This window comes from Ixodes scapularis, unplaced genomic scaffold (assembly GCF_016920785.2).
Source record: "Ixodes scapularis isolate PalLabHiFi unplaced genomic scaffold, ASM1692078v2 PGA_scaffold3__209_contigs__length_174095766, whole genome shotgun sequence".
Taxonomy (NCBI): Eukaryota; Metazoa; Arthropoda; class Arachnida; order Ixodida; family Ixodidae; genus Ixodes; species Ixodes scapularis.
This window is the reverse complement of record NW_024609868.1, coordinates 76,263,109-76,277,499: the sequence shown is the minus strand read 5'-3', so window position 1 is coordinate 76,277,499 and position 14,391 is coordinate 76,263,109. Positions and strand designations below refer to the sequence as shown.

General features: G+C 46.4%; 2 protein-coding genes across 2 annotated transcripts in view; one reads left to right on the top strand and one right to left on the bottom strand.

Moving 5' to 3' along the window:
• Nucleotides 1-14,391, bottom strand: part of LOC8028210 — a 72,867-nt gene that overhangs the window by 51,429 nt on the left and 7,047 nt on the right. The window contains exon 4 of the mRNA XM_029983436.4: nucleotides 2,847-3,082. Within this exon, the coding sequence (XP_029839296.4) occupies nucleotides 2,847-3,082 (236 nt within the window). The remainder of the gene's footprint in view (nucleotides 1-2,846; nucleotides 3,083-14,391) is intronic.
• On the top strand, nucleotides 8,605-9,768 carry LOC120844385. Its single transcript, XM_040216152.3, has one exon. It carries the CDS (start codon nucleotides 8,680-8,682, stop codon nucleotides 9,766-9,768), a length of 1,089 nt encoding a protein of 362 aa, XP_040072086.1. The 5' UTR covers nucleotides 8,605-8,679.

The following is a 14,391-nucleotide window of genomic DNA, read 5'->3' as shown; positions in this document are numbered from 1 at the left end:
ACCCCAGACCAGCAGGTTGAGCGCGTGCTTCGTGGCAGCGAGCTTGCACCATGTTCATTCAATTTCCATCACCACAATTACTGTGCATCACATACAATAAGCCACTTCCTCTACAGCTGGCACTGAAGACCGCAGATGAAAACCAAATGCGAAAACCAACAAGAATTACAATTTGTGCATCTCGCTCTACGTGCTGCCGAGCTTCAGTATCTTAGGTATCACAATCTGCTACCGAATTGCCCCCCCCCCCCCTTCTTTTCCCATTTTTCTCTCTCTCTCTTTCTCTCTCTATTAAACGTCAAATTTGTTGCATGGAAGTTTGAATAGTGGTGAATAATCCTGACTCAAAATAGTTCTGGGGTGCTACTGCTAACTAGATGTATCTAACGTGCGTCACGTATACTAGTGATCACGAGAACGCACGCTGGTACTTCTCATATGGAAATCAACAGCGAAGATGATTGAGCCCAGAATCAATCAGGAATATTCAGCGCTTCAGTTGGGACTAGAAAGGTCTACTGCTTGGAGCGTCGCAGTACGCATGCGCATGTCCTCTGCGCTTGCTGAGTGAGACGCCCCGAGCTGCTCGGGTGACCTATGCGGAGCGCAAGTTCGTCTGTTTCTTGCGCAGAGGTTGCGATGATGTCAGGACGCAGGGCTTCTATTGGCTGATTGAAAGAAAAAAAATAGTGAGACTTTGAGGGATCTGGCATTGAGGTTTACCCGCTGTCTTTTCAATCAAAGCCAATCCGAGCTCGGCGTCGTTATGACGTCACCGCAACTCCTGCGCAAGAAGCAGACGACTCGCTCTCGTGACCCGAAGCGTTGGGGCCCCCTATTCTAGAACTCTATATTGGCTGCGGTGCGATATACAAGGGGTCAACTCTCTGTAGCAATGCAGACAAAGGCACGGGAACGCGTGCGATCGAGCAATCTGAGCGCACCCGTTCACAACCAGCATTAAATCTGCGCACGCGCACTCCCCTTCTCTTTCTGAAATGTGTCGGAAATCTGTCCTCGAGCGTAACACGCTCAGACCCCGATTCACCCAACATCTATATTCAAGAAAAAACAAAACAAAAAAAAAACACCTTGTTTTTCGTTTTTGTGGAGTCATACAAGATCACAAGATCGCTGTGAGTCACGATAGGGCTATGTAACGTGTGGAGTGGAAGTCATCCGTGCACGAGGTTTTGCCGTACTTCTTCCCTTGCCGAGAAACCGTAGGTAATAAAAATACAGCCACATACACGTAATCAGTTGGGCCACGCCCCAAAAATGTTCCATAGACCGATAATGAGAAAAAGAAAAAAAAAAAGCTTTGAGAAAATAGAAGCAGTGGTGGTAGGAACGCTCTGATTTCTGTACTTCCTGCAGAGTTGAGCTCGCTCTGCGAGCTAGTGTGTCCAATCAAAAAGCGCCAAAAGCGCAATGTCATGGTGTTCGTTCGTCGTCTTTCTGTGCCTGAGCTATATGACCGGCTAAACCAATCATGGAGAGAGAATGCGGGGTGTCATTGAGGTTTTGTGTTCATATGCCTTCGAGCCTTTGACGACTGCGAACTGACGTGTGGTGAAATGAAGTATAGGTAACGTCCCTTTGCTGAGAAAAAAGTCTGCGGAAGCGCGAGCTCTAGTTCCACATGAATTTCGATGCTTGCACGTGCTTCGGAGGAAACGGGGGCCGGAGAATTAGCGGGGAGGAGACTGGGGCATCTGAGCCCAGGTACGCCATCTTGACGTGCAACCCCGCTCGAAGCTTAATTTTGACAGAGCTCTCTTTCAGAGGTTTCGAAGAAAGTGGTGACACGTGACTCGAGAAATCTGTCCGTCCACTGCTAAGTGGCGCAAGTCGCCGGTTTCGTAAAGGCCTTGGGTTTTAAAAGCAGCGACGGAAAAAAAATAGTCGAAGGGAAAGCGGAGATTAACAAGCACAGGTTATGAGACTGGTGGCACAAGTCGAGGGAAGAATACATTTTTGTTAAAGTTTTCTTTGCAACTCGTATGACCGTAGGTCATAACGGCACCATCGTCACACGGATTGTAACTTTCGGTTGTGAAGTACGTTAAATGAATGCTTAGCAGAGATATGACTTCATTTCCCATTCTTCATTCGTTCCGAACTTAATCGGAGATTAGTTAACTGTCGAGAGCAGAAACTTTGACTAGGTGACCCGATCAAAATGGTTCATCCGTATCCATCCATCCATCATTCATTCATTAAAGTATTCAACATGCCGTATGCAACCATCCGGAAAACCTATTGTGGTCGGCAAATAAAAACAAACTAGGTGTTTTTTTCTCTTCTCAATCAAGTTTAAATTTAGCATGCCTCGCGTAAACAGGCTACGCGCCTAAGCGGAGCGCAAGTTCGTCTGCTTCTCGCACAATTGTTGCGATGATGTCAAAACGCCAAGCTCTTATTGGCATATTGAAACAAAAAAAAAAAAAAAATAGTGGCTAGACCTCAAGGCATCTAGCATTGAGGTCTACCCACCATCCTTTCAATCAAATCCAATGAGAGCTCGGCGTCGTTCTGACGTCACCGCAACTCCTGTGCAAGAAGCAGACGACATGCTCTCCGCATATGAATGGGGCTCATGCAACACAATCTAGAAGACAGGATTTACGCATCACGTCATAGGAACCCCGACCCGCCCCTAGCGGCAAACACGCTGAAGCTCGACGACAGCCGTCGCAAAAGTGGCAGACGTGCTAACGTGGCGCTCGTTGAGAGACGCTGCTCTATCGACGACGCTGGTACAAGGCAGACGGCGCTGCGTGGATTCACTTGTGATGACGTTTGGGGAGGATAGAGGAGGCGCGACACAGGAGTTGGATGCATACCTTGAGCACGGCGTACGGCTGGACGTCCGGCTGGACCGTCTGGGTGGCCCTGGAGTGGTAGTGCACGTAGTCCGGGTCGTTCCACTCCAGCGGCGGAAACTGGGCCGAGAAGGTGGACAGCTGCTTCTTGGCCGAAGACGAGCCCGCCGCCGAGGCCACGGACGCTTCGGACCGCTTCTCCGATCGACTTCTCCGGAACCAGCGGCTGAAGACCGAGGACTTGCCGTGGCCATCTCCTGCGGACCACAAAGAAAGAAGACACTCGTCATTGTTATCATTATTTATATTAAACAATATACTATGTGGTATGAGCTCGACGACCACGAATCGGGTTTGCTAGAAACAGTGTCTTAGCTAAGACTGCATGAAAAAGAGCCAGCCAAGCCTCGGGCGCGCCAGCACTTGAGACTTGACTTTAAGTAAATTGTGCGGTGTGTTTGTATCGACAACGTGAAATTAGCAGCAATGGGCGTTTGGTGTCTCCGCTGTAGATGCTACCACTCCGCTTGAGCATTAGCTTTGGCAGTGCTTTCTTCGGCACACTATTAGGTAGGACTCTGTTTCTAGGAAGCCGGTCCTGATGTCTACTGTACAGCACAAAACCATTCGGTGCCCAAATTCTAAACTATAACCTGTTACTTCACAACGAAAATAAAACGGCCTCGTTGTGAAGCCCTTTGACTGACGCAGCAAGACGAATCATACACACACAAAAAAAAAAAAAAAGAGGACAAGATGATATCCCGCATAAAACTTTGAAAGAAAGCACTTTAGTGGGTAAGCAAAACGGGAAGAAACCGGCGAATACCCAAAGGCGCGCCTATACAAGCCGCGTTACAACGATGGTATTGACAGAATTTGTATGGTGCTCACAATGGCCTCGTGCATGCATTGATCGTGACGTCCGCTGTACAGAGATCTGAATTCCGCGGCCCTTATGTGAAAGCACGGCACTCGAGGGTCGTAACAGCTTCGTACGTTTCGTAGATCTCGTCCTTTCAATACCGAGAATGGGGTTCTCACGGGTTCCGATATCCGGATGTTATTGCAAAAACCGGTTCCAGAATGCGGACCAATATTCCCAAACGTGACTCTGTCATCCGTCGAATCAAGCAGACGTGAATCGCGCATCAAGTGTGAAGGACATTTGAAGCCAAAGGACGCGCCTATTTACACTAGCAGTAGCATATGGGCACTGGGGCGTATTCGCAACTTTCACGACCGATAAGGGGCGCACTGACGCCCGTCAAAATGGCTGTCACCTGGATGATCATCGTAGAACGGCAGAACGAGGCTGAGTCTCCGACGCGTAAGTAATTCTGGTTTTGTTATATATGAGAAGTATTAAAGCCTTACTTTATTTTTTGCACGTCTTGAAGGTGTAGCAACAACCTTTATTGTGAAGCCGATCACCTCGGAACTATGGTGCGCAATGGTCACACCGCGGTACCATGATCGCTGAAAGTTGTGAATACCATAAAAGCAAGCAGGATCATTCAAACATGATTTTCATCCTATTCCCGCGCTCTCTCTGTGCCTGCCGCTCGTTTCTTTCCGTGTGCGTCCCCAAATTCTTTGCTCTCATGTCCAATCAAGCTTAAAGTGAAACAGAATACATCTGGATCGGACTGATTTCTCACGGATTTCAAATAGCATTTTCAATAGAATTCGTCGTTTCTTGTCAAGTAATTGACAATAGTTTTCATACACGGCAGGGTATATAACCAGACGGTCTGTACAGGGGGAACGACAACCTGGACAGCTGGCTCGAGACGGTTATTAAATCGAGTGCCATCTCCAGTCACTTTATTGAAACAACATAACTACTTCTGCTTCTTTCGTTTCTTTCGTCTCATCGATATAGACTTTTGGTAGAAGGCCCCAGACATCAGGTGAGTAGAAGGAATTAAGGCCCTTTTATTCCCCTTTCTCGAAGACCTGCCTCATCCATTACATCAGGAGCAAAATCTACATCGTCAACATAAACAGTTTAGCATATTCATACACATCCTACCCGTATAGTGGATACAATCAAAACGTGCTGATATGCGGTACCCCTACCGTCTGTTTGACGCATTATTGGGTTCCGATGTACGGCACGTGAGATTCTCCAGGAATCGAAAACGAAGGTGACGTTGACGTTGATTTACCATTCTGTGATTTAAAAACGCAAAGAAGGCAGAAGGAAAGCAAAACAAAGTATGGGATGACCTTATCTCGTGTTCACTTTATTTCCTTTGTGCGCTTTGAGCTTCTAATGATAAAAGACAATTAACTGTGCCACTTCCAGGATATACGAAGCGTATCGGCACGGAAGTGTATCAGAGTCGGCACGAACATACATCAGAACAGTACCACAATAGAACTCTCGCAAAATCGAAGTGATCCTAGCGACGTAGTGCCGTACAAAGCATCTTGGGAACCCCTTGGCCAGAGCTTCGGTTTCGATTCGCCAACCCACGACAAAGTACAGTGCTTGCATTTTCGAAAAGGAAACTTTCCCTAAAATTATAATACTGTAGGTGCTGCCCCCAACTAAAATTCAAATGCTAAGACACTTTTTTTTTTGTGTGTGTGTGGGGGGGGGGGGGGGGGAGGGGGGGAGGGGGGGGAGAGAGAGAGATATTGTTCGATGTGCCAGAGCTTGTGCAGATGTAAGCAGGACTACGAAGGCACATATAAGGCGTATACAGGGCCGGTCATCCTGCTTCATCTTCTCCTCAATGGGCGTCTTAAATGTTTCGTAAGCCCGGAGAGTCTTGCTGCACTCTGGTCTGGTACCAAGCTGCCAGAAAGGTATGGGACGCGGCCGGCCGTACTCCTACTTCTCTCTAAGCCAGGTCCTTACGGCCGCTGGCCATCCGTGTTTCAACGGGGGATATCACGAAGGCGAAAGGGTACAATGCAAGCGAGCGCTGGGTTCGGTTTCATGCTGTGCTCAGATGCACTACTTCGTCGTCGAAATCGAAACCATGCCACTTCTCTCCCGCGCGCAGTGTTGCATGCAGAGATTTTTAAAAGTAGCCTTTCCCCTCGCTGCAAGGTCTCCTTGAATTTTCTTGGAAGGTACATGTAGTCTAAACAACCAATTCTGCCGTCACTTCAGATAATAAGCAAAGTTGTCTCAAACGCAAATGAATAGAGCGATGCCAACATCTCTGATACAACTAGCTTCAAGAAAAACGCAGTAACAGTCAGAGCTGGGCAGTATCGAAGATATATGTATCTTCGATACTATCTTTCGATACAGTTGAGTATCTTGTATCTGGTATCGCTTGCCAGAAAAACATGTATCGAAGTATCGGTATCGAAGATACTTTTTGAAAGTATCGTGTATTGTAAAAATACCCGATACATCACCTGCAAAAGTGCGCTTCTAAATCGAAGCTGCGTTTTCTTTCACTCTTGTTCAGGGGAAGCTAGAGCATAGAAGGCCTCCGAAAAGACGACATCAAGTAAACAAGTCTTGTGTCCGCGGCTAAAACAACAAACAAAGAAACACGATCGAAAGAAAGTCGAGCGGTTTCGCAATCTCTGTACGCTCATTGTCCTTTTTTTTGTGTGTGTCTATAGCAAACCCGGGTTGCACGGCCGCCCAGAGCACTACAGGAGCCAGACAGGAGGGCGCCGTCTGCAAAACGCTAGGCGGCTAGGCTGAGCTCTGTCCCTGGTTTTCTTTTCCGCGGAACTTCACTTGATATTTCCGGCTGTATGGTGCGCACTTCGCAGTCCCAGTCTTGGAGTTGAAAGTTATTTGTTCCGCCGCGTCGAGACAACGACAATACTCCTCGCTGTGCCATCTTGGACGGGAAGTATTTTACCGTGATTTCATCTAGGGACGACAGAGTAAAGGCTGCCTGTTCGTTTTGTAAAGCGACCATCTCTGGCGCCTACTCGTCAACCTCGAATTTCAAGCTTCACTTAAAGGTAGGTGCAGAATCAACATAAATTAGATTTTTTGTTTGCTTGTAACATGCCAAGAAATGCATTGAGTCGAACAGAGTGTATCTATATGTATCTAATTTTTCAGTGCTGTCTTATGTATCAAAACGGTGCATTTGCATAGCTTACGGAAGTACGCTTTGTGTGATATTACTTGTGTGGCGGCTATATAATCAATCGATACTTATTTTGTTTCAGCACGTGCATCCACAAGAGCTAAGAAGGTTCGATGAGTACAAAGAAGGGTGGAGAACACAAGCAGTCAAGAGAAAGGCCGACGCCCCTGCTGACAAAATGCGCCAAACGAAACTGTTTTGCTCTCCCGGAAGTCAACTGACTCAGCCTAAAGTAGACAATCTGATCGTCAAGTTCGTTGTGGATGGGTTGCATTCATTATCGACAGTCGAAGGGCCAGGCTTCATACAGCTTGTAACAGGTGAGCTTTCAATTCTATGCGAAATCAGACTGCATTATAATTGTACATTGTCTCTTTTTCTATTTTAGGCTTGCGCCCAGGGACTAGTGTGATGTCGCGACGCTCCCTAGGTCGGCGAATTGATGAGGAATGGGAAACGTTTCTGGATGACGCGCGAGAGAAGTTGTCTGGTCAAAGCTATGTTGCAACCACAGCTGACATCTGGTCCACCCACCATCGTAGCTTCATGGGTGTCACGGTTCATTGGGTAAGCGCTTTGTGTTTTGAATAAAACAAAATGTGTCCCTTTCCTTCACTACCGTGGCAAAGGCAGTGGTAACACAGAATGTGTACGCATTATTTTGGGGAGCTTCCATCAGCTTGCTGGAAACAGCGTCTCCGGAAGAAAGCCCTGCCATAAGTAGCGCTCGAGCGGGAGTGGAACGCGTAGGTCACGTAGATTTTATGCTTCGCCCACGTATAAGGTGAATCGAAGCATATGGTTTCCTCATAGAGCGGTAGTACAGTGGTTAAGACATCGGATTCACAGTATGAGGGTCAGAGATTCGTAAAAAAGTCCCTAGTAGTTCAGTGTTTAAGACATCGGATTCATAATCTGAGGGACGCTGGTTCGTATCGGAGCGCTGCCGGTGTCTTTTATATTTCAATTTTCGTGTTCCGCACCTTCGTTACCTAGAAGGCGTCGCCGGAAGTGCCTGAGGCCATTCCTATAACATATTCTGTATTAAAAAGTAGAAGTTGTGGAAAATCATGATTAAGTAACTAATGAATGATAATATTTGTATATTTATTTAGATCGACGCTGACACCCTTTCTCGGAGGTCGCTCGCACTGGCCTGCAGGAGGTTTCCTGGAAGCCACACGTACGACAGGATAGCAGAAATGCTGGAAGACATTAGGCAGTCCTTCGACATCTCGCGGGAGAAGGTCGTAGCCACGGTCACAGACAACGCCAGCAACTTCGCCAAAGCCTTCAGGGAGTTCGGCTTTTGTTCTGAGATTACTGACCAGGGTAAGGGTAATGCTGTACTTATTATCAAACATTTTTTTTCAGATTTTTTAAGGACTGATTTATGTCTGTCTCAATAACCTAAACCCAAGTGGGTAACGTGCGATTACAAATGCAAGAAGTGTGAAAAATATCCGTCATGTTATGCACCCATTCTAATTTTCCTCTTGTCTGGTGCAGCTGACTTGGTTAATTTTTGTGATACATATAATTCTTCTTTTGATACGCAATACAAATAATTGAAGATGAAGCCACTGGAGCTAATTCAAACGAGAGTGTGTTTGATTATTGCACAACTGTTTTTCTTTTAGTTTCTATGAATATGTGTTATTCACCGTAAAATGTTTCCAAAAATGTAATCTTGAGTGCTGTTTTAAGTATTTCGGCTAAATGTGTTCCTTTTTTAACTGGCAGATGATGTCGCCGCCGACTTGTCCTTTGAAATTATGGTCGAACCCGACAACCTGGACGATGCTGAAATCAACTTGCCTCGTCATCTTCGATGCGCATGTCACACGCTGAGTCTTGTGGCAACTTCAGATGCGAAGGCAGCCTTGTCGACACCGTCCTTTGAACGTGCTAACACATCGGTCATGTCAAAGTGTTCGGCTCTATGGAACTGCGTTCGAAGACCCAAGTCGTCTGAAGTTATTGTGGACATCCTAGGGCATTCTCTGAAGACGCCATGCGTAACACGCTGGAATTCATTGTATGACAGCATGAAAGACCTCCTTCGCTCGAAGGATAAACTGCGAGATGTCTGCGATGGACTAAATCTGCAGACATTCCAAGAAAGAGACTTAGCATTTATTGCCGAGTACTGTGAGATCCTGCAGCCCATCGCCTCCGCTCTGACGCGACTCCAAGCGCAGTCCGATTGCTTCTTCGGGGAGCTGCTGCCAACGCTTTTTACCGTAAAATCAAAGCTTCAGGAGAAGGCTGGTATGGACTTCGTCTACTGCAGACCACTTTTGGATGCGGTTACATCTGGGTTCATTCGCAGATTTGACGAGCTTCTGCGAATGAAACCAAGTGCAAATGAAGCGACTGTTGCTGCCGTTCTTCACCCTTACTTTAAGTTGCGGTGGTTGTCACGAGAACCTCAAGATGTCCGCGAGCATGGCCAGCAACTCACAGAAAAAGCTGTAATTGACTTTGTAAATGCAACCAAGCATACCACGCGTCCTTTGGCGTGCGCGCCATCAACCTCTGCAGCCTCTGACGTATCGGCTGATGCATTCTTTTCTTTTGAAGCCCACTGCGGCACGAGCCCCAGTTGTCAGGAAGATCAAGTCAAACTTGAGTTCCTGAGCTACCTGCAAGATCCTCGAGTTGAATTCGATATGCTCCGCTCATACCCTTCTCTGAGAAGCGCCTTCATTAGATACAACAGCCCAACGTGCTCCTCGGCTCCTGTAGAACGGCTGTTCTCCTTCGCTTCGCTAATCTTACGCCCGCATCGTGGCAGACTTTCAGACCGGCGTTTTGAGCAAATGCTTCTGCTTAAGGCTGCGGTCCCACGGGTGCCATCGTGACCGAAAGGTTTTTCAAACGCCAGGGCGGCAAAAACGGCAGCAAGCTCTTGCGCGACACTATCACAATAAAGCGACCAGAACGAAAAGACGCAAAACATGGTGCTAAATTGCTGCCTACTTGTACGTCTATCTAAAAGTGTCTGTCATTTCTTGAGGATTCAGAACGGAAGTAAACTCAAGGGACTAATATGAAAACGAGACAGACACCGACTGCCATGTCTGTCTCATATTTCTGTGTGTCCCTTCTTCTTACTTGCGTTCTAAATCCTCCTCATGAATGTTTAACCAACACGCTCTCCTGATTCTTTCAATGCCTGTATTTGTTTTTCGAGCTTCAGCCCCCGACAGCGACAGTAAGGAGTTTCAGTATATCGTTTTCATTGGATCGATACCACTCCATGCGCGCGCTTCAGAGCATGCTTCGATGTGGCAGCGCGAGCTCCCAGTACAAATATCTTTCCCTGAAAACACGATCTACTATAACTCGTTAACACCACATAGTCTGTGTTTCTGAAAAAAACTTGCGGAGACTAAAACTCAATTATAGATAGAACGTTTTGGTTTGGTAGATTCTGTGGATTTGAAATAGCGTGTATCTTTATACCTCGCTGCTCTCTTGGCTGCAATAGTTTTACGGAGGATTGTACGTTTGTGTAAACGTTCGAAAAAAAGACGCAATATAACAAACACAAGAATTCAACTAATACCTTTGTTAATTAATCTAAAGCAATAAGATACACCCATTTTAAAGTACTTCGAATGAGGTTTTAGCGATGTATCGAGGTATCTAAAATACAGTATTCATTATCTGTATCGGAGATTAGTTTTGCATCTGTATCTTGTATCGGTATCTCAAATACAATTTTCGAGGGTATCGAGTATCGGTATCGAAGATACAATTTCGAAGTATCTTGCCCACCCCTGGTAACAGTGCAGGTGCTGGCGAAAGTTAACCAAGATGTCCAATAATCCGCGACTAGGCTAAAGGAACGTATTTTAACGTTCTCGGTTATCTTACCATTATCTCAAGTTGCTGAACATTTTAAATAAAAACAGCGCGAAAAAAAAAAAACAAAAAAAAAAACGAAGGACGAGTCAAAGAAACTGGACAGGCCAATCGCTGACTTACAACTGGTTTTACTATGAAGAAAACATAAGCTTGCGTAATCTTAAACATGCCACTAGATTGCTAACATCATCCAAAAGGCCTTATGCGAAATTGCTTTGTGATCTGACAACACTGAGAACGTCGACATTTTAATGTTGGCATGCGTTGTCGGTACTGAAGCACGGTGGAGGCATCGGCGGCAGCCGTACGGGCAATGTGCGATGGCGCAGCAACTGTTTTCCGCCTTCTGACCATATTACGTCGACGAACAGTTTAAACAACATACCACAACTGTCTGACAAACCTCTCGGAGGCCTGTACACGCTGGCGACCACCTTGTCGAAGCAGCGGACCAAGTCCCACGCCTTTTCTGTGGAAGCGTGTTGTCGCCAGCGTGTGCACAGGCCTCCGAAAGGACTACGCCGTCCTGCCTTTCATCTTTGAGAACACTTTTAATTCTTTTTTCGATGCGAATACGCTTGAAGTCATACTGTTTAGTGGTGTACTGCACCACGCAAATATATGACTCAAAATTAGTTCTTTTTTTTTTATTTGTTACTGGCGAAGGTTTTTTTTGGTGGAACGCTCTGTGTTCTAAAAGAAACTCTGCCCTGGGCAATAATTTTCAAGAGTTGCATTGGTTTCAGATAACGTTAACCTCAAGCACAGTTGACGGATGTTGCGCTATTAATAAAGATTTGTTCAACCCTGACAGAATAACTGCAGCGACTTTCTCAAAACTAACCCTGAACTTCTTTGCACAAAACAAGATTTCTGCCTCGGCTGCGACAAAAAGAAAAAAGAAAGGAAAGGAGGTTGTAAAATGAAGTTGGCACCCCCCGTGTTGCTTCATTCGACGTCCGCAACGTAAGTTTTTGCCACCGCCGACATTAAAGTTTTAGCCACTGTGATGAACCTAACCATACAACTGTTAACCATACGCGACGTCAATTATGGTTGGTGGCGTAGATTATTAAAACTGCCATCTTTTTGCCTCGCTGAACAGCCTTGGTCTCGTCCGCGTGCATTGAGCTGCTTGCGTATCAAGAAAAAGGCAGGCCGACACTACAACGCATATACAAGAAAAAACAAGGTCATGAACAAATTTGGTTCAATTTCTTGAAAAGATTAGGGCCCAGCTCAATAGTTCTAAATTCCTTCACGCCGCGCGATAACGTCCGCATGTTTCTTCGCGTTGTCATCGATTGTTTTTGTCAAAGGCTACCTCTCAAATAACAAATATAAATAAGGGGAGAAAGGTGAACTCTGTTCACGTTTGCGTTCACGTCATGCACGAATCAAAGGTTTATCGCTGCATCTGCAGCGGAACGCAGCAATCGTTGGCATCGCATCTCTCACACGAAGCGCGGTCGCTTGTTCACATGGGGTCTTTGCCCGTCGGGTCTCTGGCTTCGTTTTCTCGCCACTAACAAGATGGCGGACGTAGTCCTCGGCGCGCTACTAGTTGGCACTTTACATTTCGCATATGGCCTATTCCTTCACTCTGCACAAGATATGCGATTTTTTTTTTCATATAACGCAATCGACGGTGCACTAACTATCACCGCCTCGTGATAGTTAGGGAGGGGGGGGGGGGATTGGCTCAAAAGGGTGAGAGGAATCATGCTTGTCTTTTTAGACTTAGGCTAGGTGGCAAAAGCTACCGCCCGTTACAAAAGGTATAGCCATTAACATCCATCCACCCATCCATCCGTGCCTTCCTCGTACTGTGTCATAGGCCAACCAAAGGACTCGAGAGATAACAGAAGCATTCCTTATGACACAGTACGAGCAAGGCAAGCGTGTCTGTGCACCGTTGATTGCGTCATATGAAAAAGAGATCGTATATCTTGTGCAGACTGAAGCAATTGGATGATGTTAGCAGTGTAGTGGCATGTTTAAGATTACGTAGGTTTATGTTTTCTTCATAGTAAAGCCAGTTGTAAGTCAGTGATTGGCCTGTCCAGTTTCTTTAACTCGTCCTTCGTTTTTATTTTTTCGCTTTATTTTATTCGAGATGCATCACGAACTAACACAAGTGTGTCCTCAACATCCTATCTTTAAGACGTGGCACTCTGTCTGATGGGCCTTCCAGGACGTGGCCACGTCCTGGGAGGTTCGTTCTGGCGCTCCAGGTCGGCCAGTTGGCCTATACCGCAGCGTTGAAACAAACGGTGCGAGTTGTTGACACAAGTCTGCTTTCGTTCACGCCCAGTTCCCGTTTAAATATAGACGGGCCAACCCTTTGTGGCCCACTGCTGCGGCCATGCCGGCTGTCAGAAGAACTGCAAACGTCCTTCGGATGGCCCGGCTGCACGGCATTGGCGGCGAAAGCGTGCGAATTCGGTCAGTCGACGAGAGAAGAACCTGCCCGCCCTCTTAGCGGCCGCCGATGCTACAGGAGCACCAGAACTCAAATACGGCCGCTTGTATCGCCTGTGTCTTCCTGGTCTTTCTACGTGAGGGCCATAAAACAGGTGGCTGTCTTCGAGAGAGGTATTGGGGGATGTGTAAAACTTTATAAGATATGTTTTCCGGCAATGCACATATGTTCTATCAAATACGGAGTTTCTTAGCTCAGTGCATCTAATTAATGTGTAATTAGTATTGATCGTAACGACGGAGTCTAACCAAAGGCTAGAAAGGTTGATGCGACTTTGGGAACCTAATTAGTGCACAAAAACGTTCGATGGCATTTAGATAAACTGTATTTCTAGCCATCTCTCGAGACCTCACATATTGACTAAAAAAAAAGTAAAGCACAAAACAAACCAAAAAAAAAAAAAACAGGAGCATTAGCAGGTAGGGTCGGGGTAGGAATATGTTTGTGAGTCTCTCTCTGAATAGTGTAGTTTCTTTTAGTTTTCAGCACTGAACTGTCGACCTCGTTAATAGACCCTTTTCAAAAGTCCGTCGAGCAACCTTGGCGGTCGCCATTGCCTGGACACGAGCGTGTGATAGGATCCGAGTTCACGCCGAACGCCGACGCATCGCTCGTGTCCATTACGTGCTCAGAGTGTGTGAGCAAGCAATGGCGGACAGGCGTTGGCGCGAACTCTTGAAAAGGGTCTATTCACGTCTTTGTGGTAGACACATCGGAGTCATGAACATCCAATCCGTACAGGTTGCATGTTTGCTAATGCAGACCAGAGAAGGTTCAGCTGCAATATATGAAAACTGGTCAGCATCATGACTCGTGCTTCGTTTTCCAAGAACTTCAAAGTTACTCGCGCACCTCCCACAGACTGTGAGCACCTGATACTGGTCGCGTTTACCTTTCCAAGAGCGCCTCACAAACATACATTCCCTTTGGTCCAGGCATAGCCAGCGTTTGTTTACTCGTAAGCCTGTTCTGAAGTCTATTCAAAGAATACTCGACAAGAACTTCGGCTTGTAAGCAAGAGAAGCTAAGAGAGGTTAAGCATATAGTCTCTTGCAACATGAGAACCGCCAACAACGCTCCTTTTGATGCCTAACGCATCTAGGATCATCTGTGCATTAGGCATTCTGATACT